This window comes from Petromyzon marinus, unplaced genomic scaffold (genome assembly GCF_048934315.1).
Source record: "Petromyzon marinus isolate PM22_M1 ecotype Great Lakes invasive population unplaced genomic scaffold, UKy_Petmar_22M1.pri1.0 PM_G_Scaffold_1, whole genome shotgun sequence".
Lineage (NCBI taxonomy): Eukaryota > Metazoa > Chordata > Hyperoartia > Petromyzontiformes > Petromyzontidae > Petromyzon > Petromyzon marinus.
This window is the reverse complement of record NW_027422650.1, coordinates 12,373,134-12,393,659: the sequence shown is the minus strand read 5'-3', so window position 1 is coordinate 12,393,659 and position 20,526 is coordinate 12,373,134. Positions and strand designations below refer to the sequence as shown.

Sequence of the window (20,526 nt, the reverse complement as noted above, 5' to 3'; positions counted from 1 at the left end):
ATAATATGCACTGTCCTTGAATTTGATTGGTCCACACCCGAGACAGCTTTTCTTAGAGCCTAGTCTCCATTGGTGTTGGACCAGAAGACGCCAAAAGGCGTACAACTCAAAAACAGCGCACTCTCAGAGCATTGAGGGCTCGGGGTGAGCATTAACATTATGAGACCTCCTTTGCCAGAAACAAGATATAAGAATAGGTTTTACCCTTTTAACTGGCACAAAAACTGACACCTTTATTCAAGGCATCATGTTTGCAATAACCACAACACAAGCAGTCAAAATGCAAACACAAAAGACAACTCTGATAATAATATGCACTGTCCTTGAATTTGATTGGTCCACACCCGAGACAGCTTTTCTTAGAGCCTAGTCTCCATTGGTGTTGGACCAGAAGACGCCAAAAGGCGTACAACTCAAAAACAGCGCACTCTCAGAGCATTGAGGGCTCGGGGTGAGCATTAACATTATGAGACCTCCTTTGCCAGAAACAAGATATAAGAATAGGTTTTACCCTTTTAACTGGCACAAAAACTGACACCTTTATTCAAGGCATCATGTTTGCAATAACCACAACACAAGCAGTCAAAATGCAAACAAAAAAGACAACTCTGATAATAATATGCACTGTCCTTGAATTTGATTGGTCCACACCCGAGACAGCTTTTCTTAGAGCCTAGTCTCCATTGGTGTTGGACCAGAAGACGCCAAAAGGCGTACAACTCAAAAACAGCGCACTCTCAGAGCATTGAGGGCTCGGGGTGAGCATTAACATTATGAGACCTCCTTTGCCAGAAACAAGATATAAGAATAGGTTTTACCCATTTAACTTGTACGCCAAAAGGCGTACAACTCAAAAACAGCGCACTCTCAGAGCATTGAGGGCTCGGGGTGAGCATTAACATTATGAGACCTCCTTTACCAGAAACAAGATATAAGAATAGGTTTTACCCTTTGTCTCCACAGCTGCCGTGACGAGTGTCGCTGTCTTCCTGCTGTCTCCACAGCTGCTGTGACGAGTGTCGCTGTCTTCCTGCTGTCTCCACAGCTGCCGTGACGAGTGTCGCTGTCTTCCTGCTGTCTCCACAGCTGCCGTGACGAGTGTCGCTGTCTTCCTGCTGTCTCCACAGCTGCTGTGACGAGTGTCGCTGTCTTCCTGCTGTCTCCACAGCTGCCGTGACGAGTGTCGCTGTCTTCCTGCTGTCTCCACAGCTGCCGTGACGAGTGTCGCTGTCTTCCTGCTGTCTCCACAGCTACCGTGACGAGTGTCGCTGTCTTCCTGCTGTCTCCACAGCTGCCGTGACGAGTGTTGCTGTCTTCCTGCTGTCTCCACAGCTGCCGTGATGAGTGCCGGTGACTTCCTGCTGTCTCCACAGCTGCGGTGACGAGTGTCGCTGTCTTCCTGCTGTCTCTACAGCTGCCGTGACGAGTGTGGCTGTCTTCCTGCGGTCTCCACAGCTGCCGTGATGAGTGTGGCTGTCTTCCTGCTGTCTCCACAGCTGCCGTGACGAGTGTCGCTGTCTTCCTGCTGTCTCCACAGCTGCCGTGACGAGTGTGGCTGTCTTCCTGCTGTCTCACAGCTACCGTGACGAGTGTCGCTGTCTTCCTGCTGTCTCCACAGCTGCCGTGACGAGTGTGGCTGTCTTCCTGCTGTCTCCACAGCTGCCGTGACGAGTGTCGCTGTCTTCCTGCTGTCTCCACAGCTGCCGTGACGAGTGTCGCTATCTTCCTGCTGTCTCCACAGCTGCCGTGACGAGTGTCGCTGTCTTCCTGCTGTCTCTACAGCTGCCGTGACGAGTGTCGCTGTCTTCCTGCTGTCTCACAGCTGCCGTGACGAGTGTCTCTGTCTTCCTGCTGTCTCCACAGCTGCCGTAATTAGTGCCGGTGACTCCAGGTTGTCTCTGGCCGCTGCCGTGATGAGTGCCGGTGACTCCAGGTTGTCTCTGGCCGCTGCCGTGATGAGTGCCGGTGACTCCAGGTTGTCTCTGGCCGCTGCTGGAGCTCACAGGAACATTCTGGTGAGTCGCTTTTAGGGGGGCTCACCGGTGCTCTGTGTACTACTATACACTGTACACTACTATACACTGTACGCTATACTATACACTGTACGCTATACTATACACTGTACACTATACACTGCACACTATACACTAAACTATACACTGTACACTATACTGTACGCTATACTATACACTGTACACTATACTATACACAACTATACACTACATTACTATACACTACACAACTATACACTGTACACTATACACAACTATACACTACATTACTATACACTACACAACTATACACTGTACACTATACACAACTATACACTACAATTACTATACACTACACTACTATGTACTACATTACTATACACTACACTACTATACACTACACTATACCCTACACTACTATAAACTACAGTACTATACGCTACTATACACTATGCACTACTATACACTACAATGTAATATACACTACTATACACTACAATCGGTCCTGGGCCTCCCCTAGGTTGACTCAAAAGAGTAGCTGGTGTAGCGGTGTGTCGTAGTAAACAAAGCCACTGGGGAGACAAAGGCGGTTCGGCGTGGTGCTGGCCACCCACCCTCTCATGTGCCACAGTGCCGGCAGCCTTAATAGGTGCTTCTCTTCGCTAACAGCACTTGCCCCTATAGCCTGCCGTGGCTACACGGGGGACCTTTGTGTCTGTGTGAGTGATGACATGTGGCTCCGTGATGCCTCTGTCCGCTGGGATGCAGCTGAAGCCGGTGCCTGCGATGCTTCGTCTGCTGCAGTCGGTCGGTGTCGAGGGCGACACATTCACGTGGGAGCAGGTGGGTCCCATCACGACCACCAACACCATCATCATCTGCGTGGCTAGGAGATGTTGACTACCTCGCCTGGTGTACAGGAGGTCGTGGGACCCACCATCATCATTATCAGGGTGGCTAGGAGATGTTGACTACCTCGCCTGGTGTACAGGAGGTCGTGGATTCTATCGCGACCCTGACACCTGCTGTATAATTTGGATTTGCAGGATTATCACAGATGGCTACGTGCGGTGCGAAAGAAGTTCAACATAGTACAGACGTTACACTCACCCACCCACTCACCCAACCACTCGTCCACCCACTCATTCATTGACCTACTCAGCCACCCACTCACCCAACCACTCACCCACTCCATTTACCCACACACTAACACTCACTCATCCAACCACTCACTCATCCACTCACTCACCCAACCACTCACTCTACTCACCCTCTAACCCATCCACTCACCCTCTAACCCATCCACTCACTGACTAGTCCATCTCTTCCGCCCATGCCACTAAATCACTGATCCACCCACCCACTCACTGATTCTCTCACTGATCCACACACCCACTCACTCACCTACTCACTCACCTACCCACCCACTCACCCACTCAATCACTCAACCACCCACTCACTCACCTACCCACCCACTCACCCACTCAATCACTCAACCACCCACTCACTAACTCATCCACTCACTCACCCACTCACTCACCCACCCACCTACTCACCCACTCAGTCACCCACTCGTGTGTGTGCATGCATGCGTGTGTGTGTGCATGTGTGTGTGTACGTCCCACGTAGGCGTACCACTACGTGGGACAATACATCAAGCGGAGACAACTTTACGATGTAGAGAGGCCGTACCTGGTGAGGTGTGGCGGGGACCCCCTGGGGGAGGTGTTTCGTGTGGAGGGATTCTCACTCAGAGATCCCAGGTGAGGGAGATAGAAAGAGGGTGGAGAGAGATTTGGTGGGTGGGTGAGTGAGTGTGGGTGAGCGGATGAGTTATTTAGTGAGTGAGTGGGAGGGAGGGCGAGTGGGGGAGTGAATTATTGAGTGGGTGGGTGAGCTGTTTAGTGAGTGGGTGAGTGATTGAGTGGGTGAATATTCTTTGGTTCTTTCACTAAAGTCACGTAGATAGAAAAATTATAATTTAAAAAGTGAAATAAAAATAAACAAACACGAGAGAGAGGGGTGGAGAGAGAGAGAGGGGCGGTAGATAGAGCCTGCATCCAAACCCAGCCTGGATCTCCCTGTCCCTCTCTTCCAGACACTCGGTGGCAGCGCTGTTCGTGAAGTCATTCTCCATAGTGACGGCCGACAGCAGGCGAGGTGAAGTTCCCCTCCCTCCTCCTCACTCCCTCCTTCTCACTCCCTCCCCGGGTTCATAGCGCGATGTAGCGCTAACTACAATACCGCTACCCATATACAGTCATACACTCACTCACACACTCACACACACTCACACATTCACTCACATACACACACTCACACATTCACTCACTCACACTCACATATTCACTCACTCACACACTCACACACACTCACACACACTCACACATTCACTCACTCACACACACACTCACTCACACACACTCACACACACTCACACATTCATTCACTCACACACTCACACACACTCACACATTCACTCACTCACATAATCTCTTCTTTTTCTTCCCCTTCAGCTGGTGTCAATGTCACCACCACCTCCACCACCTCCACCACAGCCGGTGGTGTTGGTGTGGGTGGTGGTGGTGGTGGTGTGGGTGGTGGTGGTGGTGGTGATGGTGGTGGTGTGGGTGGTGGTGTTGGTGTGGGTGGTGGTGTGGCTGGTGGTGGTTGTGATGGTGATGGTGTAGGTGGTGGTGTGGGTGGTGGTGGTGATAGTGGTGGTGTAGGTGGTGGTGTTGGTGTGGGTGGTGGTGGTGTTGGTGTGGGTGGTGCTGGTGGTGTGGGTGGTGGTGGTGTGGTTGGTGGTGTTGGTGTGGGTGGTGGTGCTGGTGGTTTTGGTGATGGTGGTGTTGGTGTGGGTGGTGTTGGTGGTGTGGGTGGTGCTGATGGTGTTGTCGTGGGTGAGTGCGTGGTGTGCCGGAGTGAGCCGCATAGCTGCACGTTAGTTCACGGCGACAGCGGCCACCTTGCCACGTGCCGCCGCTGCGCCTTGGAGCTGCAGCAGCGTGGCATGGCCTGCCCACTCTGCCGCAGGGAGATCCACTCTGTGGTGCACACGTTCCTGTCCTGACACGACACACACACACAGACAGACACACAACAACAACAACCGCCATTCGCCACTAAGTGGCGGTGACGTCACTACGACGCTTGTGCCAAGCTATGTGCACCCTGAGGCCACGTGAAGTGTCGAACACCCGCTGGCAGGAGGTCACGGGGCAGACCCAGGTGCCACGGGTCGACTGACTGAGATCACTGGCTGATGCACCACCTGTGCCCCCTACTGTGCCAACCTGCTGTGCTTTAGCCACCCGGCGCTCCGCTCGTTGTTCTGAGCGTCGCTCCTCCGCCCTCCGTTGTTGTTGGAGGGCAACTACCTCCAACTGCCTTCACGAGCCTCCACAGAAGCCGATCTTGACACCGCTGGTACCAGTCATCGGCAAGTCCACTCAGCTCCACGTCCTCCTGTACCACATCACTCCATCTCTTCTCTAGCCTGTGCCGCGCCCGCTTAGCCCCCTCGATCCGGCCGAACAAAAGCTGTTTTGGCATGCGGTGGCTGGGCATGCGGGCTACATGACCCAGCCTTGCCCGCCGGAGGAGCTCACCGATGGGACCTTGCCCAGATCTTTCAAGGATTTGTGAACTCCTCACACAATCCAGTCTGGTTAAACCCAGGATGGATTGTAGGCAGGCCAGCCTAAATGTTTCTAACCGGCGAAGATGTTCCATTAGGGGGGGTCCACGTTTCGCAAGCGTAGAGAAGGGAGGGAATGACCGTGGCCGAGAAGACCTGAAGCTTAGTGCGGAGCGACAGACCAGGTAGCTTCCACACAGTGTTACGCAACTGATGAAAAGATATTGCCGCGATGCTGAATAATCCTTGCCAGGACCTTTCCCGGCACACTGAGGAGTGAGATGCCCCTGTAGTTGTTACAGTCTGTGCGGTCCCCCTTCTTAAAAAGGGGGACCACCAGGGCATCCTTCCAATCCTGCGGAACCCGTCCAGTGGTCCAGACCGTTATGATGTCATATAGGGCAGTCTGTGCACAAATGCCACCCTCAGCATTTCGCTTGGGAGATCATCTCTGCCCGCTGCCTTTCCTGGTCTCAGACTCCGGATCGCCTTCAGTACTTCCTCAACAGATGGCACCTCAGCCAGCCACTCACAGGGGGTGACTTCTTCCAATATTTGAGGCACCGCAGCCACAGCAGGGTCATCCTCACTTTGTGCCACGATGTTTTCCTGGCTGAGGGATTTTCCCTCCCCCAGGACCTCACAGAAATGCTCAGCAAATCTGCAAACCTGTTCCTGGGGGTCGGAGATTGGATCACCGTTTTTTCCCCTGATGGTAATAGTAAACAGACACACACACAGACACACACACAGACACACACACACAGACACACACACAGACACACAGACACGCACAACAATAACAACAACCGCCATTCACCACTCAGTGGCAGTAATGTCACCACGACGCTTGTGCCAGGCTATGTGCACCTTGAGGCCACGTGAAGTGTTGACCGACCGCTGGCAGGAGGCCACGGGGCAGACCCAGGTGCCACGGGTCGACTGACTGAGATGATATACACACACAGAGACACACAGACAGATACACACAGACACAGATACACACAGACACACACAGACACACACAGACACAGATACACACACAGAGAGACAGATACAGACAGAGAGAGACACACAGAGAGACAGATACACAGAGAGCGTTTGTTAATGTATGTCTCATTAAGGACAATTTAATGTTCATATTTTTACCTCAGAATGTAAAAAAAATGTTCCTCAATGTTCAAAATATTTTTTGTTTACCTCAGAATATTTATAAAAAATACTAATGTTATTTTTTTTACCTCAGAATGTAAAAAAGATTTGTTTTTACCTCACAATATAAAAAAATTGTTTACCTCAATGTAGAAATTCTATTCTTTTACCTCAATCATACTCTTGAATGCGTTTATTGCCGTTTAATATATTAAACTTTTGCACATTTTACCTCATCGTTTCCTGTCATCACTTTACGAGTTCACCGTGTGTGCACTGTGTGTGTGGGGAGCGTTGGTGCGCCAAAGCAAACCCCTCCAGTGAAGGCCCCCCGTGTGGCCTCTAACAGACTGTAGGGGCAAGTGTCTCTTAGCAGCTCGCAGCAGCTGCGAGCACCGTCACGACAAAATTATCTTACATCCACGTTCACCCTCTGTGAATATTCACACGCACGTGGGAGACGCGCTAACCCATCCCTAGCGATCCGAGCGGTGCGTCTTAAGAGTGCGAGGATTATTCTCCTGGCCGCTCTAACACCGTTGCCACGTGACGAGCGACCTGACGGAGCTGCTTTCACTTGGTGCAGGGCAGGCCGCTCGCGTGGACCAAGATTGGCACAGCAACTCAGTGGGGGGCCCCCTTACACCCTGGTGGCAATACACTTAGTTTAGTTTTACTTAGGTCTCTGTTAGTGTGGGTCTCTGTGGGTATCTGTGTGGGTCTCTATGGGTCTCTGTGGGTCTCTGTGGGTATGGGTCTCTGTGGGTCTGTGTGGGTCTCTATGAGTATGGGTCTGTGGGTCTATGTGAGTGTGGGTGTCTGTGGGTCTCTGTGAGTCTATGTGGGTCTCTATGAGTCTCTGTGGGTCTCTATGAGTATGGGTCTCTATGAGTCTGTGAGTCTGTGTGGGTCTCTATGAGTCTCTATGGGTCTGTGTGGGTCTCTATGAGTATGGGTCTCTGTGAGTATGGGTCTCTGTGGGTCTCTATGAGTCTCTGTGGGTCTCTGTGAGTATGGGTCTCTATGAGTCTGTGTGGGTCTCTGTGGGTCTCTATGAGTCTCTATGGGTCTGTGTGGGTCTCTATGAGTATGGGTCTCTGTGAGTATGGGTCTCTGTGGGTCTCTATGGGTCTGTGTGGGTCTTTCCCTCCCCCCCCCCTTTATCCCCTGGCCGTCGCCTCCCCCTCGGGTGTCGGCCACGCCCACACCTCATCCAATCAGGAGTCTCTGGCTCACGGATGACGCGTCACCTCCAGCTTCCGGCGCTCAGCAGCACTTCCGGGGCGTGTAGAGTCCTGGGAGTCGGCGGCTGCGTCACGTGACCACTCCCACGTGGCTGCGTGCTGCCCGCTCCGTCCGTAGTTACCGTGAAAGACTTGAGACTTGCTGTATTTAGACTATATCGTGACATATTGAGGCGTTAAAACTATCACGGTTTGTTACTTGAACGATTTCCCTTCCCGCCGTGTAATAATGGGCAGTGTTTGGTAAGACTGTTGTTTTGTTTTTCATCATAACGGGACACATTTTTTACATTATTCCACATGCATAGCGGGGGGTAGGGTGTGAGCTTGAGACGTTTGGAAGCCGGTTTAGCATGAGCACTTTAAGATTTCGTCAATAATGTAATCGGTCTTGCTCAAGCAAATACATTATGAAATTTGCACACGTGTCAATAACGATTGAATTTTTTTACACGTGGAAAAATGTGTTCTATTTTTTTGCAAAAAATTGCAAATGCAGTTTATTTTCCAAGTGTTGTGAAAGCCTTTATTCTTAATGCTCTGTTGAGCACGAAGTGCCCGTGGGTATAACCTGTGGTAATCCCCATATATACAAAAGGCAAAGTTGTGAATGTGTGTGTTGTCTGTACTTCTCCACATGCAACAAACTGGAAATTTGCCATGTGGGTACTTTCCAGGCTGTACACCATGCAAACATTATACAAATACACTTTTGTATTTTTTTAGGGGGGGGGGAGCTCAATAATGCATTTTATTTTTTGCACGGCAAGTGAGCTGTGACGTCAAATCTGTCACGTGACCACTTGTGTGCACCCAGCACGTGCCTGTCCAAGTAATAAACTCCACTCGTTAACACTTGTGTGCACCCAGCACGTGCCTGTCCAAGTAATAAACTCCACTCGTGAACACTTGTGTGTACCCAGCACATGCCTGTCCAAGTAATAAACTCCACTCGTGAACACTTGTGTGCACCCAGCACGTGCCTGCCCAAGTAATAAACTCCTGAGCACGAGGCGCGAGCGACTAACCAAGACATGGACAGAAGAGAGTGGTGGCAAGGCGAGTTGGCAGACGACATCTACCGCGTCCTTCGAGAGAAGGTATCCGCCTCTCTCGTCAATAGGCCTCCTACACGCAGACGCGAATCCTACGAACTGATTTACACGGCACGTACGTTTGAGTGCTCGACTCGCAGTGAGTGGGTTGCAAGTTCAATCCTGGCCAGCGGATCAACCCAGCCCCCTATCTCTCCGGGGACTATAACATGAGCAATACGGTTCGAAGAATAAAAGTGGCTGTGCTTTGGAGCTACGGATCTCCACACCTCGTGGTTTTGTTTCATCATAGGCTGAGGACTATTCTTAGCTCTTTCGGTAAAGTCACGTTGAAGGGAAACAATAAAATAATAATATATATAAAACAATAAAAAATTATCACGACATTTCAACCATAACACAAACGGTCGTCATCAGGTGTGTCGGTTTGCATAAAGTTATCTATTTTAAAACGATTTATTTATTTATAAAAACGTCAGCGCCACGCGCAGCGATTTGGCAGTTTATTTAGAAGGACTAGTCCATCTATGTTCTGAAAAGAGGAGGGGGGAGACGAAAAATTAATGTATGCTGTCTGAAAGCCACTGTAAGCGTGAACAATCAATTAAGACCTGAAATGGTTTATCAAATCTTTCCAATGATTGCTAAGCCAGAATCCATCTTCTCGGTTGAAATTGTCTCTGTGCTTGTATATGTGGATAACCTCATGAACGAATCTCTCATGGTAGCCAGATGGCTTACAAAGGCTGAGAACCACCGAATTAGTTCTTCGCCATCTTTCACTCGCTTGAAAAGGGAGACAATTTTGGCCCGTGGCTTTTGTCACTCTTGGTTTGCGTGACGGCGAAAGTTAAATGCTGTGGCCCACCGTAACCGGGCACGTCGCCTCCTTCGACCCCCAGAATAATCTATTATCGTTTCAAAACACCTCTTGACCTCTTGACCCAACTCCACAGCGTCCCAACTGCCCTACCAAACCCCGCGTCCTCTTTTTGTTTTTCCCTCGCAGGAGCTGTCGCTGCCTCGGTTTTGCGCTACACTCGCCCCAGCTGCACCTCCGTCGCCACTTCGTCGACCTCCTGGCAATGCTGAGCGAGCACCTGCAGCTGAGTGTGGCCACGCACCACCTGGCCATCGCGATGTTAGACGTGTTCATGGACCGCCACGACATCACCGTCCTCTGCCTCTACACCTGCTCAATCTGCTACCTCATTATAGCAGGTCGGTCAATCGCTCACGTGCCCACCCACCCACCCGATCACCCGATCACTCGCTCATTTCTCGCTCGTACGCTTGGTCGCTTGCTCACCGTCGGCATGCGTGTCCCTGACACCCTGCGCAGCCAAGTTCGAGGAGATGGATGAGCAGGTGCCGCGACTGGACTGGGTGAACCGGCTGGAGGTGATGACCAAGCAAGGGCTAAGTCTGTCCAAGGAGGAATTGCAGCAGACGGAGGTAGCTGCATGCCCCTATTAATTCAGCATGCAATGTTTCACCCCAGAACCGTTCCGTGCATTGTCATGATTCAAGGTCACGATTTGATTCAAGAAACCAATTGTTTCGTCTTGTTACTTTACAATCTTACTCTGTGGGTCTGTCGGTAAAGTCACGTAGATGGAAAAATAATTTTAAAAAATCACGACGTTTCGATGGCAACACAAGCAGTTGTCCTCAGGTGATTGCTTGTGTTGCGATCGAAACGTCAAAGACCCAAAGAGTATGAACACATCATCTCTGTTTCATGCCAACTAATTATTCTGTAAACAATTTGAATGTACAGCCCGAATTTGAATATAAAAGCGTGTCTTCTTACTAGATAACAGGAAGGCAAAAGCTGCAGAATAACATTACCACAGCAGACCTGACGAATGAACGTGGAGTGGTGCAGGAAATTCTCCCTTCCTATGGTGGGGCTCAGTCTCTCCGTAAAACAATCACCCCGTGACGATTTGCTTGCGTTGCGATCGAAACATCGTGATATTTTTTGTTAATTTTTCAATCTACGTGGCTTTACCGAAAGACCCAAAAGAATATGATCGTCTTCTTTGGTTCTTTCGGTAAAGTCACGTAGAATGAGAATAAAATAATCACTTGATGAAATAAATAACACAATAATGAGAATATTATTGTGTTATTTTATCAATGTATTATTTTATTCTCATTCTACGTGGTGACTTTACCGAAAGAACCAAAGAAGATGAATCCTTGCAGTCACGAAAGCTTTAAATCGAAATTTAATATGATGGTCATTGCATTTACCCGTGCAGACGAAGGGCCGAGTTGACTCCTTGACCAGACATTTGAACTGTTTTGCGAGCCACGCACCAAATAAACCCTCCAGGCAACACGCAGCAGCGTGGCGGACTGAATGCTTCACGGAGTGGTGGCAGCTGTGCCGTGCCAGCCCACTCTCCCATCTGCCTCCCCCCTGCACAGTTCCTGCTGCTGTGTACACTCGACTGGAACCTGTGCACGCCCACAGCGGCGCACTTCGTGAACTACTTCCTGTGGCTGTCGCGGCGTGAGGACGCCCCGGCTGGAGGCTCGTCCTACCGGCATGCGTACACGACCAAGTACACGGCCCACTTCCTTCAGCTCGCCCTGCAAGGTGCTCGCAGAGCTGTAGAGGAGCGCTTCGTAGGCAACGCTAAGGTGACCAGCGAAGAAGGGACAGTGCCTGAAACGTCACCGAATATATATATATTTTTTCCAACGTCGGAATGTTGATATTCTTAGCTCTTTCGGTAAAGTCACGTTGAAGGGAAACAATAAAATAATAAAATATATATAAAACAATAAAAAATCTCACGACGTTTCGACCATAACACAAACGGTCGTCATCAGGTGTGTCGGTTTGCATTAATTAATTTATTTTATAACGGGGTATTTAAAAAAACGTCAGCGCCACGCGCAGCGATTTGGCAGTTTATTTAGAAGGACGAGTCCATCTATGTTCTGAAAAGAGGAGGGGGGAGACGAAAAATTAATGTATGCTGTCTGAAAGCCACCGTAAGCGTGAACATGTCTTAATTGATTGTTCACGCTTACGGTGGCTTTCAGACAACATACATTAATGTTTCGTCTCCCCCCTCCTCTTTTCAGAACATAGATGGACTCGTCCTTCTAAACAAACTGCCAAATCGCTGCCCGTAGTGCTAACGTTTTTATAAATAAATAAATAAACACACACAAACACCTATTCTTAGTTTTTTCGGTAAAGTCACGTTGAAGAGAAACAACAAAATAATAAAATATATAAAACAATAAAAAAATTCTCACGACGTTTCGACCATAACTCAAACGGTCATCTTCAGGTGTGTTGGTTTGCATAAATTTATTTTTAAACGGCGCATTTATTTATTTAGAAAAAACGTTAGCGTCACGCGCAGCGATTTGGCAGTTTACCCAGGACTAGTCCATCTATATTTTGAAAAGAGGAGGGGGGAGACGAAATTTTTTATAATGTATGCTGTCTGAAAGCCAATTTAAGCGTGAACAATCAATTAAGAACTGAAATGGTTTATCAAATATTTCCAATGATTGCTAAGATAGAATCCATCTTCTCGGTTGAAATTGTCTCTGTGCTTGTATATGTGGATAGCCTCATGAACGAATCTCTCATGGAAGCCAGATGGCTTACAAAGAACCTCTGTCTCGGAAAAGTCAATGGCATGTGAGCCTACTGAATTAGAACAATGATCTGCTATGGCCGAGGTGTTGGTCCTACCGTGTTTAAGGTCTGCTTTGTGTTCACGAATGCGGTCCGAGACATGGCGTTTGGTTTCTCCAATGTAACTACTACCACAGAGGCAACTTAGTTTGTAGACACCAGGGTATTGTATGTCCGGAATCACATCTTTTACAGACGGAACCAGATCACGGATTTTATGTAATGTGTTGAAACGGACCTGGATCTTGTGTTTATTCAAGATTTTGGAGATCTTTTTTGTGATCCCAGCAATGTAGGGTAAAGTGATGGTTTTGAAAGGCTCCTCAAGAGGGTTCTTCTTCATGGTTTGAGTGATACCATTGGAATAATTGAAGACTTGGTTCATCAAGGACTAAACACTGAGGTACCCCCCCTGGTGAGACACTGTTTAACCAATACATACTTCACTTGGAATGGAACTTTCTACAAACAAACTGAGGGCACCCCAATGGGCTCCCCCCTTTCTCCAGTTATAGCTAACATTTTCATGCAGAAATTTGAGACTGACGCCATCCAGACTGCCACTCTGCGCCCAACCTTATGGAAGAGGTACGTGGATGACACTTTTGTCATCTGGCCACATGGCCGGCCTGCTCTAGACCAATTCTTCGACCACATCAATTCCATACACCCAGCCATCAGATTTACCATGGAAGTCGAAATAGATGGCAAGATACCTTTTTTGGATGTCCTAATTAAAAAGAGACCTGATGGTTCAATGAGCCACTCTGTCTACAGGAAAGCTACCCATACGGATGCTTATCTGAAACCGGATTCCCACCACCATCCATCACAGAAGAATTCTCTCATCAAGACTCTGTATCATAGAGCCCAATGCATATCCGACCAGGAACACATAAGCAGTGAACTCAAGCACGTACACCAAGCTCTTAGGGCTAATGGTTACTCCGACTATACAATCCGCAAAGCTATCACTCAAACCATGAAGAAGAACCTTCTTGAGGAGCCTTTCAAAACCATCACTTTACCCTACATTGCTGGGATCACAAAAAAGATCTCCAAAATCTTGAATAAACACAAGATCCAGGTCCGTTTCAACACATTACATAATATCCGTGATCTGGTTCCGTCTGTAAAAAATATAATTCCGGACATACAATACCCTGGTGTCTACAAACTAAGTTGCCTCTGTGGTAGTAGTTACATTTGAGAAACCAAACGCCATGTCTCGGACCGAATTCGTGAACACAAAGCAGACCTTAAACACGGTAGGACCAACACCTCGGCCGTAGCAGATCATTGTTCTAATTCAGTAGGCTCACATGCCATTGACTTTTCCAAGACAGAGGTTCTTTGTAAGCCATCTGGCTTCCATGAGAGATTCGTTCATGAGGCTATCCACATATACAAGCACAGAGACAATTTCAACCGAGAAGATGGATTCTATCTTAGCAATCATTGGAAATATTTGATAAACCATTTCAGTTCTTAATTGATTGTTCACGCTTACATTGGCTTTCAGACAGCATACATTATAAAAAATTTCGTCTCCCCCCTCCTCTTTTCAAAATATAGATGGACTAGTTCTGGGTAAACTGCCAAATCGCTGCGCGTGACGCTAACGTTTTTTTCTAAATAAATAAATGCGCCGTTTAAAAATAAATTTATGCAAACCAACACACCTGAAGATGACCGTTTGAGTTATGGTCGAAACGTCGTGAGAATTTTTTATTGTTATATATATTTTATTATTTTGTTGTTTCTCTTCAACGTGACTTTACCGAAAAAACTGAGAATATGAATTACTGCAGTCACGAAAGCTTTAAATAAAAACGCACAAACACCGTTAAATAAATAAATAAATGCAAACCTCCACTTCTTTCAAATGTTTCTTGCCGTTGCTTTTCACACCTGATGATGACCGTTTGTGTTATGGTCGAAACGTCGTGAGAATTTTTATTGTTTTATATATATTTTATTATTTTATTGTTTTCCTTCAACGTGGTGACTTTACCGAAAGAGCTAAGAATATTAATTACTGCAGTCACGAAAGCTTTAAATCAAAATTTTAGTCGGAATGTTTGTTCAAATGTTCAGGGTGCCGTTGGCCCAACGTTCCTCGTTCACTGGGTGCTTGTGCGTTTAAGCGTCTGTGTGTGTGCCTGCCTGTCATTCCTGTGTGCAGGGTAGAGGTGGCATAGCGGTTAGCGCTACGCTGCAGCTACGACCCTGGACACCCTGCTGGTCCAATGCCCGCTCACGGCTATCACCAGTGACGATTATCTGAACCGGTCCTGGGCCTCCCCTAGGTCGACTCGGCCTCAAATGAGTAACTCAATGCGGTGTGTAAACATCGCTAGCACTGGGGAGACAAAGGCGGCCGGGCGTGGTGCTGGCCACCCACCCCCTCGTGTGCCGTGCCGGCCTTCATAGGTGCTCGCTAACAGCACTTGCCCCAACAGTCTGTTAAGGCTAAACGGAGGGTTTTTGTCTTTGTGTGTATGCAGACCACGTATTCCTGAGTTTCCGTCCATCCGTGGTGGCGGCTGCAAGCATAGCATTGGCCCGTATAGAAGTGAAGCTGCCCTCTGCGTGGACTCTGTACATGCAACACTTCACTGGCCTTGCCTGGGAGATGATCCTGCCGTGCGCGGAGCAGCTGATTTGGTGATTTGCACGACAAAACAACACAAAGCTCTCCTAAGTGACCGTTTAAGAGACCTATTAAGGCTGAGTTGTGGCTCACGAGGCAGCAACGTGCTCTTTTCTCTCCACAATTTATGTTTACAAACCAATACCGGTTACCCGTTAAAGCCGAATTTACCCAAGGGAAATTGAATACAGGTTATGCGTCGCTGCCCGAACCATCACTGCGGCCCAAAACCATCACTGCTTTAAGATTAACTGTTAGTCAAAGTGAAAGTGGTCTCCCAGGTCAAATGAGCAATGTCGGTGGGACCGAGGTAGTCGTGTCAATCCAACATTCACACGGTGGAGGCCAGTGTCTCCAGAGGACAAATACTGTTGTCAAGTTGGCATGACGAGAGACTACTAAAAAAAAACACAACGAGTATGCCATTGTGCAACAGATGGCAAATATTTTAAACAATATCCATGACGACTAAATGAAGCTGATATGTGGATTCCTGTGCGTGCGAATTTCACGTCCTAGTCCATCACGGATGCCCTGAGACTCGGTGAGGCGCTCCAGCATTACCCATGGTGCCTTGTGACTCATTGGTAGATGGGCCCTTATGGTTGAGGTTTCTCATCACCTTGCTGAATTAAATAAGCAGATGAACGCTAAACGATTAGACTTTCCTCTGGTGCTGTTGCTGGCTTCTTAGTATTTTGGGCCTGTGCTTAGCAACCGTTATTTAAACATAACAACATTAAGTTGCACACTCTTAATTTTTAGAGATTGGAGAGTATGGTTTTCAGATTTTGCCCCAGGGTTGTTTCCACTTATGTTATATTGAGGACAAACTACTACAAACGACAGTACTATGCAGTGGTGTTAATTACTGCAGTACATCCTAGATGTTTTTATTGATGTTAAATTATTATATTGCTGTCAAGGGCACGGTGTGATATTGGGTTCAAGGATCACAAGATGGGCGTGAACCTAACATTATTAGACCCACATGCATGGACCTGTGTGTGTCAAGATGGGCTTGAACCTAACATGATTAGACACACAGGCATGGACCTGTGTGTGTCAAGATGGGCTTGAACCTAACATGATTAGACCCACAGGCATGGACCTGTGTGTGTCAAGATGGGCTTGAACCTAACATGATTAGACACACAGGCATGGACCTGTGTGTGTCAAGATGGGCTTGAACCTAACATGATTAGACCCACAGGCATGGACCTGTGTGTGTCAAGATGGGCTTGAAGCTAACATGATTAGACACACACAGGCATGGACCTGTGTGTCTGTTCTAACTCTACGTCCTCCCCCTGTGTTCGAACTCTTCAGTAAATACAACTTCAACAGGAAGCAGGTCATGGAGCTTCAGGAAAATTCTGCTGTCCACTCTGAGCAGCCCTCCCACTCAGCCTCAGCCATACCACGTGTGCCTCTTCACCAGTCAACTCTACAGCAGCAGCAGCAGCCACAGCCACTACAGCAGCAGCAGCAACAGCAGCAGCCACAGCAGTAGCAACAGCAGCAGCAGCAGCCACAACAACAGCAGCAGCCACAGCAGCAGCAGCAACAGCAGCAGCAACAGCAGCAGCAACAGCAGCAACAACAGCAGCAGCAGCAACAGCAGCAACAGCAGCAGCCACAGCAGCAGCCACAGCAGCAGCAACAACAGCAACAAATGATGCAGCAGCAGCAACTGCAGCAGCAGCAGAAACCACAGCAGCAGCAGCCACAACAACAACAGCAGCAGGAGCAATAGCAGCAGGAGGAGCAGCAGCAGCCACAGCAGCAGCCACAGCAACAGCCACAGTAGCTGCAGCAGCAGCCACAGCAACAACAACAACAGCAGCAGCAACAGCAGCAGCCACAGCAGCAGCAGCCACAGCAGCAGCAGCAACAACAGCAGCAGGAGGAGCAGCATCTGGTGCCCAAGTCGGTGCAGACGCCACCTGTGGAGGTGGGTCAGGAGATGGAGTCGTCGTCGCCGCCGCTGCCGCCGCCGTTCAGCAACATTTGGGATGACCACGTTTTGGCCGCGCAAGCCGCGTGTCAGCAGGAACCTGGCCATCGAGCCGCACAACAGATAGATCGGCAGGCTGTGCGGCGATTGCTGTTGCGTTTTCGGCAGGGCACCGATTTCAGGAATGCAGAACACGGAGCGAGTTGTCGGTCAAAGCTCAGCTCGTCAGAGCTTTGGTCGGCAAGCTGGGGGGGTGGGGGGTGTTCAAGGAGGCTGTAGATCCATACTCTTTGGTTCTATTGGGTAAAGTCACGTAGGTAAAAAATAAAATAACAAAAATCACGACGTTTCGGCCACAACACAAGCGGCCTTCATCAGGTGAAGGGACGAGACTGTCTGGAGGACAGCGCTGGAGTGAGCTGTAGATTACCGGCAACGAAAGCGTCACAGAATCTTCGCGACGATTGCAAATTTAAATTAATGAGGCGTCGTGCCGCACACAATCCCGCGACATCGCAAACCGACTTCCGCTGGTCAAGAGGCCAGCCGAACGCCGACAAATAGTGGGTCGGCCTGCAGTTAAAAGCCACGCTGTTCGGGCCCGGCTCCACTCTGGCCATTTTATGTTTGGCCATGAATTCAAATGGCCAAAGAGACATAGTAAGAAAATGTCATCAAGCCTAAGTGAGCATTGGTTGATGCTTATTTTCACGGGAGTTTCTCAGCCAATGAAGGTATTTTTTAAGGACATGTCTGCGAAGTGATCGTTGCCGTTCCACAAAGCGGCACTTACTGCGTCAATCCCGGCGGCATAATTGGTCGCGAAAGCTTCCGTGTTAAACTGGAATAATTGCAGAATCTACCTCTTGTGTGGGAATTGAACTGGCGACTATCTGGTTATAGGTTGGACACTTTTATCACTGCGCTACACTGAACAACATTACCAAATACACTGAACATAATGTGCCATCTGTTTAGCCATTAAAATAAAAAATAACCATGCGTGGAATTTGTACCAATCTCATGTCTCTGTTTCGGGGCATAGTGTTAGCCCAAAGCCACCCAGACATTTCCATTAAACAGTGCGAACTGTGTCTGCTACTTGTTTTTATATATTGCGACCTTATCACTTATGCACCTCTCAGAAAGAACGTGTATTCATGAAATTACGTGTAATTATAGGGATGGCAAAGTCGGTTTCGAAGTTTTCTGCATCAACATGTGAAAGATGCTGCTACGGACAGGTGTATTGCTGTAACTTCATTGTGGATAATTATGTACACTTTAAATGGGCACATTTAATCCTGTGTGTGACTGGGTGACAGCATTTATATTCAGAATTATCTCTTGCATGTGAGACAAGGGAATCATTAATTGTTTTAGACTATTAATTTAGAAAAAAATATGTTACTGATAAAACTGTCTTCCTGCTCAAACGATCATGGCAAGATATTCGTATTTGTGGCCCTGATCCAGTGTTGGTAATTCCTTTAATATCACCAACAAAGAGTATTTAAACCTGTAATTGACGAAAAAATCCGATCATAACAGCGCAGGTTGTAAAATCATGTTTTACTTGCAAATAAACGGTTTCTTCTTAAGCAGTGCATTGTGGTTCTCTTACCTTTGGTCACTGTCAAAATAAATCAGAGCAAATCTGACCGACTGCTGTCAGGTAGCACCAATACAGAGATGGGTAACTCTAGGCCCATGTAGTCATTGATCAGACTCATCAGTGTGGTATCACCACCAATACAGAGATGGGTAACTCTAGGCCCATTTAGTCATTGATCAGACTCATCAGTGTGGTATCACCACCAATACAAAGATGGGTAACTCTAGGCCCATGTAGTCATTGATCAGACTCATCAGTGTGGTATCACCACCAATACAAAGATGGGTAACTCTAGGTCCATGTAGTCATTGATCAGACTCATCGGTGTGGTATCATCACCAATACAGAGATGGGTAACTCTAGGCCCATTTAGTCATTGATCAGACTCATCAGTGTGGTATCACCAATACAGAGATGGGTAATTCATAATAAAGGTTTTTGGGTTAGATCGCGTTTATTTATAAATGTGTCGTAACCCTCCACCACCCGACATGGCCAATCAGCAAAAAAAGTGTCACGTTGACAAAAAGACAAATAGTTCACTACTTTAGCCCACCGGTGTGTTGAAGAGTGAATCCACATTTACAGTTTGAGTACGACGTTTCGCTGGTAAATACATCCAGCAATCATCGGGCAATTCGCCAGAATGGTAAAGCCCTCGCTTGCTCCCGGTTTTATATAGAGCAGCAGGGTGACGTCATCACTTAACTCATATCAGGTGCAGTGATTAGAGACGGAGGGGGGGGTATTGTAATTATATAATCGATTGATAATCAGTCAATGGTTATGATTAGTAATGAGTTGTAGATTAGTAATTCTTTAAATCAAAATGTAATGTGTATTATTTAATAATACGCTTCCAGGCCGCACTAAGCCTGTAGCTGTCAGAGCGATTAAAGTTATTCTTGTTCCTCTCAATTTCAATGGATTCTCTAATTAGTCTTTGCCAGTAATAATTCGTTTTACACACCACTGCAACATTGTCAAAATCAATTGAGTGTCCTTGTTGACAAGCATGTTCTGCCACTGCTGACAGTTGTGTTTGAGATAATTTAATATTTATCTGATGTTCTTTTAGTCTTACGCTGATGTTACGTCCCGTCTGTTCAATGTAGCAGCTGCCACATAAACAATTAATCCGATATACACCTTCTGTTGATAATTTAGGTAATGCGTCTTTAGTACAAGATACTAGTTTTTAAATTTTGTGTACTGTACCAAATCTTACTGTAATGTTTTGCTTTTGCAAAACACGGGCTAATTTGTCAGTTACTCCTGAGATATATGGAATTTTTATTGTTTTAACAATCTGGTCGCTTTCAGCAGTATTGCTTTGCGATTGTGATTTGGCATTCAGTGCTCTGTTAATTTGAGCATTATTGTAGCCATTTTGTCGTAGTGCGTCTTTAACGTGTTTAATCTCTCTCACTAGACTCTCACCATCTGACACTGTTTTAGCCCAATGTATGAGCGTCTTGATAAGAGAGGATTTCTGAGCTGGATGATGATGTGATTCTGCATTCAGATAGGTATCAGTGTGCGTTTGCTT

The 20,526-nt window shown here is 47.6% G+C and overlaps 2 protein-coding genes across 3 annotated transcripts; both read left to right on the top strand.

Moving 5' to 3' along the window:
* Positions 1 to 1,868: 1,868 nt before the first annotated feature.
* Positions 1,869 to 3,758, top strand: LOC142908572 (E3 ubiquitin-protein ligase Mdm2-like). The gene is made up of 3 exons (XM_076059331.1): positions 1,869 to 2,015; positions 2,760 to 2,834; positions 3,621 to 3,758. The coding sequence occupies exons 1-3, from the start codon at positions 1,914 to 1,916 to the stop codon at positions 3,756 to 3,758; spliced, it is 315 nt and encodes a 104-aa protein (XP_075915446.1). The 5' UTR covers positions 1,869 to 1,913.
* A 4,338-nt stretch (positions 3,759 to 8,096) lies between these two features.
* On the top strand, positions 8,097 to 18,963 carry LOC142908556 (cyclin-J-like). 2 transcript variants are annotated; one of them, XM_076059312.1, is made up of 7 exons: positions 8,097 to 8,270; positions 9,004 to 9,127; positions 10,092 to 10,303; positions 10,425 to 10,537; positions 11,519 to 11,690; positions 15,260 to 15,419; positions 16,735 to 18,963. In XM_076059312.1, the coding sequence occupies exons 3-7, from the start codon at positions 10,168 to 10,170 to the stop codon at positions 16,916 to 16,918; spliced, it is 765 nt and encodes a 254-aa protein (XP_075915427.1). In that variant the 5' UTR covers positions 8,097 to 8,270; positions 9,004 to 9,127; positions 10,092 to 10,167; the 3' UTR covers positions 16,919 to 18,963. The 2 variants fall into 2 exon arrangements, with proteins under 2 accessions (XP_075915427.1, XP_075915428.1); XM_076059313.1 differs by lacking the exon at positions 16,735 to 18,963 and having other exon boundaries at positions 11,519 to 11,734; positions 15,260 to 15,368.
* Positions 18,964 to 20,526: the final 1,563 nt, after the last annotated feature.